Source organism: Dasypus novemcinctus, chromosome 23 (genome assembly GCF_030445035.2).
Source record: "Dasypus novemcinctus isolate mDasNov1 chromosome 23, mDasNov1.1.hap2, whole genome shotgun sequence".
NCBI classification, from domain to species: Eukaryota; Metazoa; Chordata; class Mammalia; order Cingulata; family Dasypodidae; genus Dasypus; species Dasypus novemcinctus.
The window spans coordinates 53,788,122-53,808,630 of record NC_080695.1 but is presented as its reverse complement, the minus strand read 5'-3'; the positions used below and the strand labels follow the sequence as shown (position 1 = coordinate 53,808,630).

Below are 20,509 nucleotides of genomic sequence, written 5' to 3'. Positions count from 1 at the left end.
TTTCTCTCATCTTTCCAGTGACAACTAATCCAGAGCTTTGTATTTTCAAAGGCATTTGTACTCATATCAATAAACTTTTCCTGCCAAGTTTCTAATTAAATCTTTTAGTGACTTGTGACTAATGATTTAAACTATGGTTTTAACCAAGACCAAGTCAAAATATTTGGGGTGTACAGTTTTCAATTTTGACATCGCGATTGTTATAACTCTGAACATCCTCATTTTTGCCCCTGGTTCAGTTAATCACCCCAAATACTCTCTTGCCTCAACCTTCGGTCCTTTGTAAAATCTTTGCCCTTCCTCTCACCTGCTTGATGCCAACAGTTCTGAATCCATGCTTATTCCCCCAGCACAGTGGCTGAGCACAGTGGAGAAAAATGACACCACCTGGCTCTTGGCACTGCTCGTCAATCCATGTCTGTCCATGCCCTCTCCCAACATTATCTGTGAGTCCCTGTTTTTACCTCCTCAGACATTCCATGATACCCACTTAGCAGACGGGAGGCGTTCACTGAGAAGAGCCGGGGGTTGGAAGGGCATAATCCAGCTTGATCTCCCTACAAACCCATTTGCATCTGCACACATCCTTTTTAAATCCTTTTTGGTATCAATTGGAAGTGTTCACCCCCCATTCCACAGCTCATCCCTTCATCTGTGCTTGTGCTATCCCAGGTTCCTGCTCTGTCACTCATCATCTCTCCTACATCTTTAACTTCTCTTTTGGCTTTTCCTACCTGTTTTAGTTTCCTAGGCTGCTCAAAACAAATACCACAAATTGGGTTGGATTAAACAAAGGGAACATATATGCTTGTGGTTTTGAGGCCAGGAAAATGTCCAAATCAAGGCATCATCAAAGCAATACTTAATTCCTGAAAACCGGCCACCAGTAATCCTTGGCTCCTCTGCCACATAGCAAGGCACATGGCAGCATCTGCCGATCTCTCCTTTCTCTTCCAGGTTTTATTGATTTCAACTTCTTGCTTCCATGGCTTTCTCTGTCTGTATCTCATTCCCTTGTAAAGGACTCCAATAAGAGTATGAAGGCCCATTCTGATGGATGTGGTCATATCTTAACTGAAGTAACCTCATCAAAAGGGTTCACACTTATAGGAATGGATTAACTTTAAGAACATGCTTTTCTGAATGGGTAGATACAGTTTCAGACCATCACACCTCCCAGGGCCCTCGGGTCTGTCATCTTTACAGGTTTACCCCATTGCCTCTTCTAGTTGTTGTCCATCCCTTCTATGCTCTCAGCCAAGCTTGTGGAAAGAACATACTGCCCTTGTTCATACCTTGCATTCCTGTTCCATTATCAACCCAGGGCACACCAGTTTCTACCTTATTCATAAATTCAATCAACATACATCTACCAGGGCCTGGAACTGTTTTAAGTGCTGGGCGAGGCATGAATCCAATAACTTATTCTCCATCTCAACAAATGCTGCCACCATTCACTCAGTTGCTCAGTCCAGAAACCTAGGAATAATTTCCCACTTTGCATGAGTCCCCTATTCATTCAATTCATCATTCCCTTTAGATTCTACCATAGCCCTCCCCACTCCCCAATCCTCACAGCTGGTGCCTTCCATTGGTCACTTCCTGCTTCCTGCTTGGCTTCTTAATTGGACAAGCCCTCTTCCAGACCCTGTTCCCCACTGCTCCCACAGGAATCTCTCGAAGATTCAAATCCAGTTATGTCATGGCCGACTATGACTTTCATGATAAATAAAAACATCTTAGCATATAAGCCCTATTCATGATCCGATCCCTGTTTTTCTACTTTCATCACATCTATCTCGCCCAAATCATCCTAATGACAAATATATATTGAGCTGTTCTGTATGTACCAGGCAACTATTTTAGATGCTTTACTTCTCATTAAAACCCCACAACAACCCGGTGAGGATTTTTCCTGTTGTACAGATGAGGAAGTTGAGACTTAGAGATCAGGAAACTTGCCCAAAGCTAGTGGCAGAACCAGGCTAAAGCTCAAGTCTGTTTGGTGCTCAAGTTGAAGCTCTCAAACGTGATACCAGCATGCTTCTAAGTGGGGACTGGGGAGCACCTACACTTAAATCTCCTGGGATACTTGCTAAAAGGCAGATTCGTGGACTCTGCCAGACCTTACGTGTCACACGCCTGGGAGTCCCTGAGTCTTTCATTTTAAATAAGGTCTTCAGCAAGATATGGGGCACTTCTAGCCACAAGAAAACTCTTCCTCCAGGACTCCTAGGGTTCCACACCTACACACCTTTGCACAGCCCTTGCCTCTTGCTGGAAACATCTCTACCGTCTACTCATCCCTTTATCTTTCAAGACACAGCCCAGGTGGCCCCTCATCTCGAAAACTTTGCATCATTCTTCAGGAAGATTAAACACCCCTTCTCTCCATGGCTCCTAGAGCTCCAGGGGCAGCCCTTTGCAGCAGCACTAACGCAGCTCCCAACTGTTGGTTTGTTGTTCACCTCCCTCTTCATAAGCCCTTTTGCCCTATTCATCTGTTCCCCCAGCACCTTGGGGAATCCCTTACTGTTGTATGTCCTCACTACATGCTTGTCAGATTTACTTCCAGCTTCTTCACCTTCCTGGTCCTTCCCCTTCCAATGGGCCACTGTTGGAGAGTGTTGCATTTTAATTGCTGTTTCAGTTAGGAACTCATCCACCTGCAAATACAGAAAGCTCACCTAAGAGTAGTCTAAGCAACAAAGACGTTTAATTATCTCACATCCCAGAAGTATAGAGGCAACAGGTTCCAAATTTAACACGAGTTCTTCTCTGCCAACAAGGCTCAGGGCTCTTTCTGCTCTGCCTCTTTCAGAATGGTACTTGTTATAAAAAAGAACATCCACTGTCACTTGTTCTTAGAGTAATGTTCATTTTAATACACACATATTGGATTAAATTCCCCTAAACAGTTAATCCAATTTACAAGCTTATAAGCATTTAAACATTTATCAATTTACATGATTTTCTTAACCACTTCTAATGCTGAATAGAGCAGACCAGCAAATTTTTCTAAGTACATAAGCAACTCTTAGAAATCTCGTGAATCACACAGATGTGGTAAATCAGATTGTTTGAAATTGAGTTCAATTCTCTTTACAGACATAATCGAATTCTTACATGCCTTGCAAAATCAACCACTACCTGTAATCAATTGCATCTTTTTTTGTTAATGGGTTCTTTATTAGAAAAGAGATTAACCATTCACAGTAGTGACCTCAAAAGGTAACAAACATAACGTTGCAATTCTAGAACACAAAATTAAACTTCTTGGTAAGGTATACTTAAATAAATAAAAAGTAGAAAAAGAGAAAAGGAAAAAAATTGAGAATCATTGTGTTTCTCAAATTTTTCCACAAACATGTTATTGGGAAATTGCAAGTCAAAACTCAATAATTCTCAAATATGCCAAATTCTCTTAAACATCACAGAGGCTTCAAGTAACAAACACATCAGATTGTCCTGACCTTAACGTGCTTTCCCATGTATCTACATAATCATCATACCTGCATATATTTTGTGGCCATAAAATGTAAAAGTTTGGATCTTGTCCATCAGATTTATGCAAGCTCCTAAGAAGCTTCCTTGGAAAAAATGTAAATGGAGAGGAACTAATATATACAAATAAAATATAATATTCAATTGGTAATGATGTGGGCTATGGGTGTGAGGCTCTTTGTTTCTTCGGAAATAACCTTAACCTAAGCTGTCTGTCCTAACTTGTGGGTGTGGGACGGTAAGAGGCTACAGTCCTGCCCTTGGTAACCATGGCAACGACTCCTGTCCCAGGAAACAGTTTATCAATGCAAACTCTATAAACTTTAAATATTCAGGAAAAATGCACACCAAATGTGCTAAAAGCTTATCTAGAATGTATGAAGTCCATGCTAAAAGCTTACCTAGGATGTGGAAAATATATGCTAATTCAAACCTATTGAGAACTGAAACAAAAGGACCATTTAACCCTTCCTCTCTGTATAAAAGGAACTCAAAATTCTTGTTCAGGGCTCAGGTTTGAAACTGAAAGCTCCCAAGTCTGGCCGTCTGCCAATAAATCATTTTTCCTTCTCAAAATCATTCCTGAGTCCTGGCCTTTCTATACGCAAATAATTGAACCTCTCTCAAATTCTACAACAGTAATACCTTAGAACAACAGGCAGTCTCGTTATTAGGAGTGTAAATTGTTGTAAACTTTCTGGAGGAACATTTGGCAGTGTTTGAATTTTAAGTTAATTTTTTCTTTGACAGAACGATTTCACGTCTTAAGAATTAATCCTACAAAAATATACACAGTTAGATCAACGCTAAATGTAGAAGGATGTTCATTGCAGCATTGTTTTTAATAATGAAAAACTGGAAACAAGCCAATGCCCACCAAGAATGCAGGTTAAGTAAATGGGGCACATCCATATATGTACTGGCATAGATTCCCATGCCTGGAAAGTTCCTGGTACCTAGTGAGTTTTCAACAAGTATGACTGAAAGAATAGATGAAATCAAAAGTGACTTCCTCAACCATCTGTATAGTGTGATAGCATTTTTCTTCATTCATTTCTTCATGCACCAAGTATTATTTGGGGATATGATGGTGAGTACAAACAGACTTGGGTCCTGCCCTCATAAAGCAACACTATTAGAGAGTATAACCATTAGTATTACAAATTTCAAATAAGGGTAAAATGACATAAGTTATGAAGAAAAAAGGAACAGTTTGGGGGTGTATGCTCAAGTGATTTGACCTAGTCCATTAGTAAATGCATGGGAAAAGATTTGGTTGGATCTATGGCAAATCTAACAACGGTTATAGGGTTGAATAGGTTAGGTGTGACTTTCACTTTCTAGTTAAGATGTTGCTATATTATTTGAAATTTTCTCACACTAAGTATATATTGCTTTTGCAATCACTCAAAGCAATGAATATATATATATTTTTAACCCAAATAAACAGTCTGAGAATTGGTGATTCTCAAGACACTGTGGGAAGGTAGATGAATATGCTTGCTTACTTTAAAGGAAAACAAAGTGCCAGAGCTAGCTGGTGTGGTAGGCAGAATTCTGAAGTGGTCCCTGAAATTACTTCCCCTTAGTGTGCACACCTCCCTGTTATTCAATCAGATAATCTAGGTGTTGCTATGAGGGATTTTCTAGATGTAATTACTCCCTAATCAATTGACTTTAAATTAGGGAGATTATCCTGGTTGGGCCTGACCTAATCAGGTGAGCCCTTAACTGAAGCCAGAGAATTTCAGACCAGAAAAGATTCTCTGCTGACATTGAAAGAGCAAGCATCCACATTGCTATCTGTGGACGGGGGCCACGTGGCAAGGGCCTGCGGTTGCCCTCTACGAGCTGAGAGCACAGTCCACAATCAGCAGTCCCCACTCCTTCAACTGCAAGAAGTTGGAAGAAGACCGTGCACCTCAGATGACATCACCGTTCTGGCTGACTCCTTGATTTCAGCCTGCTGAGACCCTGAGCTGAAGACTTAGCTGACCTGTAACCAGGCTTCTGACCCATGGAAACTGTGAGAATAAATTTGCATTGTTTCAAGCCACCAAGTTTGTGGTAATTTGTTACACAGCAATAGAAAACCACTACAGATGGTGATGGGAGTAAAAACTGCTTATAACCTGCAGCCTGACTTACTTGTTTGCCAGCCTGATACTAAGGGGTTAAAAAAAAAAAGTTGAGGTGTGCTCTACTACCTAACAAGGTATGGAATAAACCTTATGACCAGAGACTCTGTATCCCATCAATATCGTTTTTACCCAGAAACTTCATTTTCCTTCATCAGTGCAAAGTGACAATGTGATTGCCTTTAAAACATTGACCTTCCCAGAAATACTTTTGCCTTTCCTTTAGGGATGTAACTAATAGAGCCCATTAGCATCTTCCATCCCTCTCTCAGCAATAGTTGTTGTTACCCGCGAAGAGTTGAGTTGAACTTTTATGGAATGTGCATTGCATTTGGCTCGCTTAACAGCCCAGCTGTGATCAGTCTTGAAACCTGGCAATGGTCCTCCACTTCACTGCACATTAGAATCAGCTGGAGGACTTTAAAATCACTGATTCCTGGGCTCCTGCCCCAGACCTACTGAACTGGAATTTCTCAGGTTGAGCCTTGTCCTTGGGGTTTTCAGAAATGCACAGCCCAGGAAGAAAAACTGGAATTTACAGCAGAGGTTCTTGTTAAAATGCAGATTTGGATTCAGTAGGTCTAGAGTGGGGCCCAAGATTCTGCATTTCCAACTCCCAAGTGATACCTCTGCTGCTGGTTGCAGAACCATACTTCGAATAGCAAGCATTTATGGGACTACTTTTCCAGCCAAGTACCCCCAATTCAGCAGTCTTACCTCGATGCCCTTGCCCATGGGATGCATGGGATGGCTCCTCTTTCCTCTGTCCCCTCTACCCTGTCCTTCCATCATGTTCTCTTCTCCTTTTCTGCCGTCTCCTCCCTGTTTTCTCCTGGTGTCTTCCCTTCATCAACCTCCCCATTCTCTTCATCTATTATTCTTTGTAGTTATCACAACAAATTGGGCCAAATTTGAAGTTGCACTGCTTTGGGAATAGTGTCTCAGACTCTTTCATAAAACCTTGACTTTTATGCAAGGGACCAGTCATCTTGTATCCATTTTAAATAAGATGGTTCATATTAAACATTTATCAGTAATGGACGATTGTTTTTCATTTCTGTAAACCACCCACAAAATTAAAATTTAAGAATGTTTTATTCAGAGGAAGGAAAATGGAATCACAAACTGCAATGAAGTATGAATTTGAGGATTTTTTTCCCCTCTCCCTTTAGAGTATGAAGCTGAGCTGCCTCCCTTTCCAGAGGGATATAAAGTCAAACCAGAACCAGTGGTTACTGTGAGTATTGCCTGGGCCTCAACCTAAATGAATGGCTTTTGAATGAGAATAGTACTGATGGCCGGCAAATATCAGCCCATGGCCTGCGTTAGGAAGGGGCCGAGGGGAAGTCGTTAGAGCTAGAGCCAGAAACTTGGTGCCAGTGCTAGCTCTGGACTAACAGTGTGACATGAAGTGCATCATATCACTGCTTTGCACCTCAGTTACTGCATCTTTTAAATGGAAAAGATGATCCTTGACTAACTTATGGGGCCTCTGTGGGGCTCACATGAATCCTAAATGAGAAAGGCCTTTATGGTGGATATCTCTTCATGTCCACGTCAGGAACAGTTGCAGACACACCAGGCTTCTCTGTGCATGTCAGGGCAAGCAAGATGAAGACTATGCCAAGGCGAGAGGGCCAAGGAGAGCGCAGCCAGAAGGAAGCCCTCAGGAAGTGTACCTTGGAGTAAAATAGGCACTGATGGAGTTAAAATAAGAATGTGAGACTCAACAGAGGCAAAGGGATGTGAGCATATTTACAGGGATGAGACCCACCCCTAAGTCTCCAGTCTCCAGCTGCCTCTGATAGAGACTTTTGTGTCCCAAAACTCTTTCTTCTTCTGTGATTGTTCCTTTCTTACAGCATCCTGTTCTTGCTTTACAGATGCGATACTTTCTCAGGTATCTCCAAAGATCCTAATTATAGTTCTTTTCCCTGAATTATTTGTACATCTCCCAGGGCCAGTTGTTCTGTTCTTGTATCTTGATCTTTGTCTTTTATGCTGTTGATTTTAGAGAGCTCTGTGTTTATTCAAAACTAAAAATGGAGGCCTGAGTGGATTTTGCACTCTAATGGATATGGTTTTCTTCACCTACTGTACAAGTGGGTTCGTTTTCTGGATGGGTCTCTTCTGTGAACAGAAACATTGCCTGGGAGCACCAGTGGTCCACTGGAAGTCTTTTCTTCAGGGTGAACAGGCAGGGGGTCAGTAGTTTTGGGCTGGGCAGGGGGCCTCTAAATGAATGAACAGGATTTTTGTTATTGTTTTTTTATTCCTTTGGGGTGGGGGTGGGCACCAGCATGGCACCCTAAGTAGTTCTTCTACTCTTCCCCAAATTGTTTAATTTATTTACAGAAGAGTCTTTCGTTGGGAAGGGGGTATGAGGGCAGCTTTCTGTGTGTCGAGGGGGGCAGGAGCAGGAGGAGGGGGCTTGTGGGCAGGAGGCCCTTGGTGCCCCAGCCAGTTTGCTCTTAGTCCCCCCTATTTATAGCCCCCTTGTTCACTGCAACTCTTGCTGATACCTATCAGATCTGAGCACCAAGCCCTTGTGGAGTTCTGGGGGGCAGATGGACTCCTGCCTCTGAAACAAATTCCTTCTCTGTACTGGGGACTCCCTCTTCCCCCTCCCTTTTCTGTGAACAGGCTTCCTCCCTGTTTCTTTGAGAAATGTGGAAATCTCTCCTCCACTGATGGTCCTCTGCTTCTCTTCTCTATTAGGGGTGTGTTACTTGTCCTTTTATAGATATCTCAGGAGGGAAGGCAGACATAACTCTGTTCTAGTGTGCCCCCTCGAACCTAAAGCCCGATATAGGATTGTATCTCTTTGCAGGGGTATAAAAGAAAATACAGTATTGAAACGATATCACTTGCTCTCCCCCTCCCTCCTTTCACCACTGCAGGAAACGGGTTTCCGTGGCTTCAGTACAGATCCCCTTTTTTCTCATCCCCATTTTCCTGTGGTGCCAGCTATACCCTGCCCTGAAGTTAAATTGGAAACAATCGACTCAAAAGAGTGTAAGTAAGATTTCATCTTTTATCGTTTTTGTCTTGTGACGTTGCGAAACCACAGAGTAGGGTTGGGAGTGGGCAGATAAACCTCAGGGAGACCACATATGTGTGAAGTGATTTATTTTTGTTCTGATTTTTACTTTTAAGAGAAGTATACTGTATTCCACTGATCTATCTTTAAGGTTGAAACGTAATAAAAGATGATGAATAGCATGCCTCCCTTGACTCTACACTGAATACAAAGGGGGAAGTTAAAGAGGGAAAAGTGTAAAAGTAGAAGGAACTGTCATCCCACCCTGCTTCAGGCCTCCCTCCCTAGGCCTCAGCTCCTCAGGCCTACTGCACCAGACCCTTGGCTGCTGGCTTACTCAGCACCCTCCAATCAGGTGCTTTGGGCCTTGCTCCACCACAGCTACCATTACTGTGGCCGCAGGGCCCTATCCACTCTATTCCCAGTTCTTCTCTGGCCTCAGCTCCTTTAACTCTCCCCTTGCTTACTTCCCTCCTGCCACACTGGCTTCCTTGCTATTACTGCCTCAGGGCCTTTGCACTGGCTGTCCTCTCTGCCTGGAATGTTCTTCCCCCAAATATCTGCTTGGCTTGCTCCTTCAAATCTCTACTCAAAGGTTATCTACCTAGTGAGGCCTTCTGTGACCAACCTAACAAAAAATGTAATACCATCCCCTGCCCCATTCCCAGATTTATTTTTCTGTAAAGTTCTTAAACCATCCAATAAATGTGTTTTGCTTATGTACTGGTCAGTCTGCTCACTAGAGTATAAGCTCCATGAGGGCAGGCATTTTTTTCGGGTTGCTCACTTATGTTCTCAAGCCCTTGAAAAGTGCCTGACCCATGGGAAGCACAGAAGTATTTGTTGACTAAAAAGCAGATGACTCTATTAGTTGGGACTCTTTAGTTGCAAGAGAGAGAAATTCCAACTCAAATGAGCTTAAACAAAAAATAGGGAGTTAGAGGAGGCTCACAGGACCAAACAGGGGCTAGAGGGTGGACAGAGCCAGCCTCAGGCAGATGGGAAGCAGGCATCCCAACATCTGTAGCGCTTTCCCAGGCCATGCGTCCTCACCTTCCTCCCTGCGCCAGCTTCTTAGAGCTGGTGGCCCCGGCCCTTCGTAGCACCCAGCCTTTATCCTTGCCGGACTACAGAGCTAAGAGGGACAGTTTAAGTTCCTGCAGTGATACAGCCCAACTCAGCAGCCTGGAGTAAGATGTGGCTTTCCAGGTCATGTTATTGAATGGATGGTACCTTGTTTGGTTCAGAAGTGAGCGTTTCTTCCAGCTTAATTATGGTCCTGCAGATTTTCAGTGGGAACTGTGTTTCTTTGTTTTAGGTTCCCCCAAAGAATATTTGGAAACTTTCCTCTTTCCAGTTCTTCTTCCTGGACTGTGTAACCTGCTTCACCAAGCAAAGAAAGAAAAATGTTTTGAGGTCAGTTGTTTATTTTTACATTCTCAATAATTCATTTTCACCAGATGGTAACTCGTTACCTCAGTGCTATCATGTTGTGGTCCTCAAAATGATCCCTTTGGGGGCAAATTCTATATCTGAGGTCACTTCCCTGACACAGCCCCGACATCAAGTTGTACGTGCACATGCTGCCATCTGTCTGGCCGCTCAGGCTCCAGGAAGGTTTCTGCCCTCCTGGGCCTCCCTGCCTGCTGCTAAGAGGTCTGTCAGATTGCGGGGTCCTTCGGCTCCTGCTTTTCCCTGTGCTGGGCAGCGCTCTCCTGACATCTTAGCTGGCCTTCCCACCTCCAGCCTCTCCCCACTCCACCTCATGCCAAATGTCATGCATGTAACTTGCCTCAAGAGGCCTGCATGGAGTAAGTGTTCAGGCAGTACTGGTCATTACCTGTATACCCCACATTCAATCCTGGGGCACCCCCACATAAATACCCCAAGGAGGTCCTTCTTTTCTGTTGCTCACAGGATACTTCGGGTGGATGTCTTCCCTACACAGTTTTGAATACTAGAATTTTAGATGGCCCCCACGAAGAAAGTTAAATAACAACAGCACGTGATATTTACCAAATGCCTGCTCTGTGATAAGTGCTTTATTATCCACTGTTTCGTTTAACCTCACAGTACCCTATGAAGTTCCTTCTGTTATTACTGTCTCCATTTTGCAGATGAGAAAATGGAGGGACAGAGGGGTTCAGAAATGTGATCAAAGGTACATGGCAGAGCTAGGACTTGACCCGATTAAACTACTCAAAATAATACTAAGAGAGTTGGCAGTAACTACAATGCAAACATCAATCAGTTTGACACATCCAGGGTCTAAAAAAGCATTCACTGTTAATGGTTCTACCTGCTCAGTTGTCTTTCAGCCCAACATCCCTGTCCTGCCCTGATGGTACCTTTATATACTTGGGAGACCGAGTTTTCCCAGTTCCAGTAAACTCTCCATTCTTCTTTAGCACTGCCTTGCTGTTAGACTGCTCTTCGCGCATCTTAATCACCCCACGTTGTGGACTGCCCTTGAGCTGCTCAGCTGCATTCTTCCTGACAGGCCCCACGTCATAGTGGTGGCTTTAGTTGAGGGAGAAATTACAGATGAGGTGTTGATCCAGCGCTCTGGCATCACATAGTGGGAGGAAGGGTTTGGGGTTTTCCCTGGGCCATGGTACGCTAGTTGAGAACCGTGAATCCATACAAGGAAGCCAAGACCCCCACCCTGGCTTTCTAGACCCTGCAGTCTTTTCCCTCCCCTCCTTCTGATCTCATCTGTGCTCTCTTTCCTGGGTGGTAAAGTAAAAACGCTTATACTCCTCTTCTCTACATGTCTAAGTTCTAGTTGTTTTTCCAAACTCATCTCCATGACTTCTCTCCCAGACTATATTTCCCTGATGGATCTACCTGGAAGTAATGGATTCCAGCTCTCTAATTTCAGGCTTTTTTATCTGTTCCTCATCTTATTGCAAATTTAGAGATTTTTAAATAAGATCTTCTTGCCCCACAAATACACTTAATTTTATAAGTTTTTCTTCTTTGATATTTTAAGTTGCTTGATGACAAATTCTCTCTCTGGTTTATTTTTGTATCTCTACTCCCAAGGCTGAGTGCTTGGTGAACATGTAGATGGCCCTCGGTAAATGCTGAATAAATGAGTGAGTGGTTGGACAATGCGACCAGTGCTACTTGTATGTCCTTGACCCAAATCCATCTCTCTTCGATCTGTGAAGGCTGTTCTCTTAGACTCCCCTGGATGGGTGCTCTAGAGGACCAAGGGAAGAAGACATGCATGTATTCAGTGGGATTTGTCAACTGGGACAGCAGTGGGTGGCCAATTGCACAGCCTAACCTCCGTCACTTAGAAATCATGCTGTTAATCAGTAAATCAGACTTTGGTTTATAGCATAGTAGGTAAGGGCAAGACTCTGAAGTTAAAGTTGACATGTTTTGACATCCACTACCACCCTGGCTAGCTGCACTCAGACAAGGAATTACATCTTTCTGATCCTCCATTTCTTCATACATAAAATGAGAATGACCATAGCACCTGCTGATGGGATTGTCAGGCTGACAAAATGAGGTAATCCAAGTAAAGTCCTCGGAACATGGGAAGTACTAAATAAATGTCCACTTATTATTTGTCATTAGTATTACTGTGTAGCTAGTGTTCTTTAGGTAGGTTAGGTTGTACATGTTACCTGAGTGGCCTTGTTTCCTGGTCACCCAGAGGCCCAAGTCAGCACTTGGTCCAGCTCCCAGAAAAACAGATCCAACTCCACGCTGATTTAGTGAAGAAGGTTTGTTTTACTGATAATCTCATGGGTAGTTAGAGGAGAGGGTTTCATTCACACCTATCAAACAGTACTTCATTAATCCTCTTGAGAAGCATCTCTGTTGATCTCCAGGCAGACCCCTTTGTATCCTGAACAATTCAGCTCAGGCCCTCAGCTTGCTTGGCCCATTCAGCAAAGCAAAGCCAAGCTTACTGTGCCTTCCTACCCCTATGCTTGAAATACAGTTCAGCCACCTTCTCTATCCATGGGAGGTAGAGATGGGGTTTCATACCTCTTGCCTCCCTCCCCCCCAAAAGACAGGGTAGTAAGATCTTCCTTTTGCTTGGTCAGAAATACCCAGGTTTGGTGAAGTCAAATCTAGTGAACCCCAATCCTGCTGCCTCCTCCTGACTTGCTAGTGCAGACCTGGTTGCCTTGTTTGAACCAGGAAAGACCACAATTACCAGGTCCCCTTTAGCATGAACATTAGAGGACACTCAGCTGAAGGGGACTACAAAGGGAAAATGTTGGTAAAATAAATGTCAGCAATTCAGTGCTCAGCTGAAGGGGACTATAAAGGGGAAAAGTTGGTAAAATAAATGGCAGTGATTCAGGTACTGTCAAATCCAGGTAACCACTGTGTGCTCACCTGAGATATTTACTAAGCCTACTGTTATAATAATAGTCAAGAGTAGTACTAGTAGTCGGAAGAGCAATCTCACTTTTTAGTTTTTGACTGGGTGTCTGCACTGGTCTAAGTGCTTTGCACACACGATCTCATTCCATCCTTTCAATAACCTTCAAGGTCAGATCCTCTCATCAACCCCCCTTTTACAGAGGAGGGCCCTAGAGCTGAGATAGGTCAAGTACTACCTGAGATGGCCAAGCTGGCAAGCTATGGCACACACCTTCAACCAAGACCTAGCCAAGCCTGGAGCCTGGGCTTTCACCATCCCAGTAAATGGAAGCTGGAGGCAGAATAGCTCCAGATAGCTCTGGGAAATACTGATTATTTATTCATAACTGTTTTCAAGAGTGCAGATTGCTACTGGCCTTAGCTTTTAAATCTAAAATGCCTCTAATTCTTACCTGTTTTTTCATTTGCTCATTCAGCTTCTCATGACAATCCTTGTCCACTCTTCATAACTGACCTTGCCCTTCTCTATGGGATATTAAAGTGGTCCAAGGTCTGACCAAGTGGAGTGGGAGTCAGCTGGGGCCCAAGAGCAGAGGCCAGGCTTGGCTCTGCTAGTGGCAGGGTGGCTTTGTCTCTCTGTTGCTAAAGGAGAGAAACCTCACAAACCTTGCAAGTTACATCTTGGGAATTGTATCTCTCTCCTTTTTCATCTTGCTATTGGCTAAAGTATATTCAGTGTACTGAACCTTTTATTAGCTTGAACAAAGAATGAGCTATAATGACTCAAATAGTGAAATGAGCACAATGAAATATCCTTTCTTTGAATACATGTAAAGACTATCTGCAAACAGGTTGAGTAACCCAAGGTCAATTCCATTCAACAAATATGTACTAAGCCCTCCTACATGCCAATCAGGGGGACCCAGAGAACAGAAGACACGGCCTCTGTCCTCAAGACAAGCCCAGACTAGGAGCAAAGCTGTTGTCAGGTGAAGGGCAACAGTGAACGCAGGTGGTTTTCATTTTCTCCCTGTCTTAGTTTCCTGTGGCTGCTGAAACAAAGTACCATAAACTAAACAAAAGAAATGTGTTCTCACGGGGTTCTGGAGGCTTGAAGTCTGAAATCAAGGCGTCAGCTGGGCCGTGCTTCCACTAAGGCTCTAGGGGAGGGATCCTCCTTGGCCTCTTCTAGCTCTTGGTGGTGGCCAGCAGTCGCTATTCGTGTGGCCCTCTCCCCCATGTGTCTCTCTGTGTCTTTCCTCCAAAGACACCGGTCATAATGGATTAAGGACCCACCTGATGCCAGTGTGCCCTCTTCTGAACTAATTCCATCGGCAATGGCCCTATTTCCAAATAAGATCACATTCCAGGTACGGGGGGTTGGGACTTCAGCTTGTGTTCCTGGGGGACACAGGTCAGTTCATAACGCTCCGCTTTGTGTCTTCTCTCTTCACTTTCTGCAGTAGGACTAGCTGTGGAGAAAAAGCGAGAGGGAGTCTGGTCCTGGGAATTCAGTTCTCGACCTTGGGGCAGCTATATTCCATTGTGCAGCCTTTGTTCTCCTTTCTTCAGCTGCTATTCTTCTCATTTATAGTCTGTGAGAAGGTACAAAAATCAGCTAAAAGGGCAGTAATTAAGACTTTGCATTGAGGTTTTTGTATTGAATGTCTGCCCATAAATAATTTTCTAACGAGAGGCCTGGAGAGAGCTTCTAGCCTCTAGGCAGTGATAAAACGCTTTTGAAGAGTCAGAGACATTTCTGTTTGTATTGGAGATTAATGAGGCATCCTTGTGCTGACTCATATTTCATCTTGGACGTCCCACATTTGAGCTGCTGCTGGGATAAATGTAAACGGTCCCAACTTCAGATGCTGCAGAGGGCTGGTGTAAAGCTTTAAAGTTTAAATTTTATAATGAATTGTCAAGGGGAATAGAAAATGTGGGTTCTTAACATGGTTAACTTGCCTGGACATATTCACTTTCAAAGCAGCCAGACCATCTGTGGGGAAACGGCCCCGGCCCATTGGGTCCTCCACGACCGGAGCTGGCTTCAAAATCCAGCTTGGCCCCTTCCTGGAAGCATGGCCCTAAGTCATCTGCAGGCTCCAGTTTCTTGACTCCTAAAGATAATGACAGCCACTTCTGCAGGGGTGTTCTTGGGAACAGAAGGAATCATATTTAACAGTGGGGGTCAGCTGCATGGGAGTCCCCCCTTCCCTTTGTTGGCAAGCTCAGCATTTTGAATGTGGCAAATGGGCAACATGGGTGAATGACCCTGACCTTTCTTTCATTTCCTTTCCTGACTCAGGATTTCTTCATTAAATCTGATTCTGTCAGCACCCCCCCTACTCCCCCCCCACCAGTCATGTAGACTTTGGTGAGTTACTTTTGAAGGTTTAAAAATGACATTATTGCCATCTCAATATTTGTCAGCCCCTTTGTGCAACTCCTGCCATCCAGATCTGCGCAACAAATTTGCATTTTCTCGACTCAGCTGGTCCTCACATCCCGTCATTGGGAATAGATGCTTAAACTGAATGATAGCCGGCCTCCAGCCAAAATTTACGTAACTGGAGCCTGTGAATCTGCCATCCACAACCTAACTTGCATCTAAACGGCTCTTAAGCAGCAGTGTAATTCATTGTTTATTGGAGCCATTCAAATTATATCTTGAAATGGCATTTTATATTTGGTGGCTTCAGAATAATTGCTGATTTGTATTGGGCCCTTAAAATGCTGACTTCTCATTGTGTTTTCCCTTGCTTTCATTATTTTCTGTTTTGTTCTCTGATGTATCCCGGGCAGTGCCTAGAACATAGTAGCAACTCAAGATTGCTTAAGATTGCAACTCATTGTGGAATGGATGAATGAATATGGTTCAAAATGAGGGCCGACTTTTAAGACAGCTATTAATATTAAGTTAGAGGAGCCCTCTGTGGAGGTCAGAGACGTTTTTGCAGCTTGTCCTAGGGAAATTTACTAACTGCATCTGTCATGTCTGAACCCACTGCCTGTGTCTGAATCCCCTGTCCCCTGAGCAAGGGAGACTGCCCAGGCCTGTTTGATCCCCTGGGGAGCTGAGCAAGGAGCAAATTTCCCCAAACTGAAGGGGTTTCAGAGCCAGTAGAGAGCCAGAGGTTTGGGCAAGAAGCTGGAATGCAAGAGTAGTGGCTAGCAGAGCCTTTGCCCACAGCGACTCAGAGAATCCTTCCAGCAGCCCTCTGAAGGGAGTACAATTAGTGCCATTTTGCAGATGAGGTCTGTGCAGCACTGAGGCCAAGTCACAAGGGCAAGTACATGAGTACTAAGTGGCAGAGCCAAGATCCAAAGTGAGCAGGCTGGTTCCCGAGTCTGTTTGTCTCACCATCAGCGCACATGGCTGGGCAGTCTGGCGGCTTGCTCAAGGCAGAGACAGGTTCCCACCTGAAAGATGGGCCTGGAGGTGTAGAGAAGAGAGGAGAGCCCAAGGGTCTGGGGCAGTTGTCCAGAACAGGTCCTTTATGTAAGTTGTCCTCTGAATAGTGGAAACTCCAAGGAAGACCAGGGGAAGACAGCAGAGGGAGAGATGGCCAGAAGAGGTTTTTAATTGTTATACCTTAGGAAAACTTAGCCAATCAGCACATGCCTGAGGCATATATGTGTGTTTGTGTGTCTTTGCACACCCATGAGGCAGTACATGGTCCAGTGGTTCAGAATCTGGCCCCTGGAACCAGGGCAGACTTTGCTTTCAACCCAACTCTGCCCCTGACAAAGCTGTGCAAGCTTGATTATTTTGATTTTGATTCATTAATAAAGTGATTCTTTTACATATGTGATTTTAAATAGAATGAGTTAAGCTCTGATGAATTTGATAAAGATCCTAATAGTTTGTTCATTTAAATCTTTTAAATACTCAGAATCAAATTGCAGCTTATTTAATAGGCAGATAGTTTTCCATTCCTTAATTTTTGGAGATTACAATTGGGAGAACAGGCCTTAAGAGTATGATTTCCGTGAATTAAGACCTTGTGCATTTCATGGTCTGACTTTAGCAAGAGGAGATTTATTTAACCCTTTCTCAGTTGGTTATTTTCAACCGTGTGTAAAATGGTCATAGAAAAGATTTAAGTGACATCTGTATGGCATTAAAGTGACAATCTATAAATAAAGTCAGTCAACAGGCCTTTTAATTTTGCTGTGAAATCAGCTGGGTGCTAACAGTAATTTACATTGTGTTAAACAAATATACTCTGTGAAAGCTAAAGAATGGAAAATGATTGCTTTGTACAAATGGCTGGTGGAAGTCCATCTGTGGGCCAATAACAGCTATTGTACGGTCATTTCCTGTGCATAAACTGATTTATGCAGCATATGTAAACCATACCACAAGCAAATGAATGTCACTACCAGTATATCAGTCTGTTAGGAAATGGACGAAAGAAAAGTCACATATGATGTTGGGGGAGGGATGAAAGTTCTGGGGCCTTGGCTCTTCTGTTGTCTTCTGATATTTTGGTAATATTTGAAACCTAAAAGATAAGTATGAATTACTTTTGTAATCAGAAAAATAGAAGTAGTAAATAACATTCTGAAAACTGCCTTTCTGACCCTGCTATCCTGTCTAGGTTGGATATTTTCTCTGTCTTGCCTTCATTTTCACTAACATCATGTTATGGCCATTTTTCTCTTTCCTGTGTAGCAATCTGGCACCTCAATCCTCTGGTACAACCCTTTTCAAGCTGACTTAATGACTCAGTATTGCCAAATCCAGTAGCCTATTCTAGGAACAAAAAGGAGACCAGTATGGCTAGGGGAGAGTGAGCAAAAAGCGATGGGAAGAGATGAGGTTGGAAAGGTCAGGTTTTGGTTTTTTTCCCACTATCGAGATATTTTAAATAATGTTAAGAAGGGCGGTGGGGGAAACGGACTTTGGCCCAGTGGTTAGGGCGTCCGTCTACCATATGGGAGGTCTGCGGTTCAAACCCCGGGCCTCCTTGATCCGTGTGGAGCTGGCCATGCGCAGCGCTCATGCGCGCAAGGAGTGCTGTGCCACGCAAGGGTGTCCCCCGCGTGGGGGAGCCCCACGCGCAAGGAGTGCGCCCGTGAGGAGAGCCGCCCAGCGTGAAAAGAAAGAGCAGCCTGCCCAGGAATGGCGCCGCCCACACTTCCCGTGCCGCTGACAACAGAAGCGGACAAAGAAACAAGACGCAGAAAATAGACACCAAGAACAGACAACCAGGGGAGAGGGGGGAATTAAATAAATAAATAAATCTTAAAAAAAAAAAAAAAAAAAGAAGGGCGGTGGACTTGGCCCAGTGGTTAGGGCATCCATCTACCACATGGGAGGTCCGCAGTTCACACCCCAGGCCTCCTTGACCCATGTGGAGCTGGCCCATGCACAGTGCTGATGCGTGCAAGGAGTGCCCTGCCACACAGGGGTGTCCCCCGCATAGGGGACCCCCACGTGCAAGGACTTTACCCCGTAAGGAGAGCTGCCCAGTGCGAAAGAAAGTGCAGCCTGCCCAGGAATGGCGCTGCACACACGGAGAACTGACACAACAAGATGACGCAACAAAAAGAAACACAGATTCCTGTGCTGCTGACAACAACAGAAGCGGACAAAGAAGATGCAGCAAATAGGCACAGAGAACAGACAACTGGGGTGGGGGGGAAAGGGGAGAAAATAAATAAATAAATAGATTAATTAATTAATTATTTTTTAAAAAGAGCATTCATGTGTGGTTCTCTATGTGTGTTTCTATTTTTCTTGGGTAGTGTAGCAGTTTGATATTATTGATGAATTCCAAAAAGAAATATTGGATTATGTTTGTAAACTGGTCTTTTCCTCTGGGCATACGAGATTATATTTGTTTACTTGATTACTTGATTACATAATCAAGTAAACCTCTTGTGCCAGTAGGGCTTTATAAAGGCATGGCAAAGGACAGAGTTGAGGGGTTTTTGATGTTGGAGTTTTGATGTTAGAGTTTGATGCTGAAGCCTTAAGCTGGAACTCCGGGAAGTAAACTCACAGAGAAACAGAAGCAAGTCCCAGGAAAAAGAAGCCTGAGGAAGGGAGGAACCGAGGAAGCCTGAACCCTCGCAGGCATTGGCAGCCACCTTTTTCCAACACATGACAATAGACTTTGGTGAGGGAAGTAACTTATGCTTTATGGACTGGTATCGGTAAGCTCCGACCCCAAATAAATACCCTTTATAAAAACCAACCGATTTCTGGTATTTTACATCAGCACCCCTTTGGCTGACTAATACAGGTAGATACCTAGGAGTGGCGGAAACTGGTTTTTAACCTGACCGTATAATATTCGGTTACAAATCAGGATATTTTAAGGGATCCAGTCATCAGATCCCAATTTCACATTTTGGAATTTAGCACCTAAATATGAAATAGGCTCAAAGTGAAGGGTTGTTTCTTAAGTACTTCCATCACTACCAAACATCTAAGTGACAGTTAGGAGGTAGGCTTTACTCATCAATGGTCATTGTTTTGTTTGTTTTCCAAATCATTTGTAGAGTCCTCCTCCGACTCTTCTGTCTGACGGGTGTGAGCTCACTTAATCTTCACAAGAACCCTATGAGTAGGTGGCTTTATCCTCCCCATTTTGAGGATGAGAAACCTATGGCCCAGAGAGGTGCCCAAGTTCCCATGGCCACTGAGAGGACGTGCCAGGGATTGAATCCAGAAGTCTGCCTGCAGAGTCTGGCACTCATTCCTACTAGGTTGCCTGGTGAGGAGGCTGTGAGTGCTGAAAATACTTCCCTTTGCAACTCTTGAAAGTCCTGTCAGATTCTGTTTTGTAAAGTAAGCAAGAAAATCTTATTATAACTTTATAGTCATGCTTCTTTTTCTTTTTAACAAAAGCAGCATTAAAAACTTCATTCCCCAAACTTAACTAGGAGTTGCTTTTGTTTCTAAAAATCAAAGTCATCCTCAAAGGACAAGGCTTTAAAAAGAAAATCAACAGGGTCTGACCTGAAGGTGATCCATAGTTAGCTTACAAAGTAAAGGGCAGTAGCTTTGTGGTAGGATTATCCTTCAATTGCCTGAAGCGTTGTCCTCTTGCTTTGGGGGACATGGTTTTGTGCCAGATGGCTGGGGTAGCAATCTTGACTTTTCATGAAGTAGGGGGAACAACACCATTCGGCCATAAATTGCATTTCAGTTGTTATACACTGCATCAGCTAGCTCTTGCTGCATAGCAAACCACCTCAAAAGTTAGTGGCTTAAGAGGAAGAAGCAACCCAAGTGTCCATCAATAGACGAATGGGTAAACAAACTGTGGTATATACACACAATGGAATATTATTCAGCTCCCAAAAAGAATGTAGTTCTGATACATGCTATGAAATGGATGAACCTTGAAGACATCGTGTTGAATGAAATAAGCCAGACATAAAATGACAAATATTGTATCATCTCACTTATATGAAATACATAGAAGAAGCAAATTCATAGAGACAGGTAGTAGAATAC

General features: G+C 43.7%; 1 protein-coding gene across 3 annotated transcripts in view; it reads left to right on the top strand.

The window, feature by feature from the left end:
* Window positions 1-20,509, top strand: part of IQCK (IQ motif containing K) — a 144,045-nt gene that overhangs the window by 2,286 nt on the left and 121,250 nt on the right. For all 3 annotated transcript variants that reach the window (XM_004450400.4, XM_058286362.1, XM_071211314.1), the window contains exons 2-4: window positions 6,815-6,879; window positions 8,543-8,657; window positions 10,001-10,098. In XM_004450400.4, the coding sequence (XP_004450457.1) occupies window positions 6,815-6,879; window positions 8,543-8,657; window positions 10,001-10,098 (278 nt within the window). The remainder of the gene's footprint in view (window positions 1-6,814; window positions 6,880-8,542; window positions 8,658-10,000; window positions 10,099-20,509) is intronic.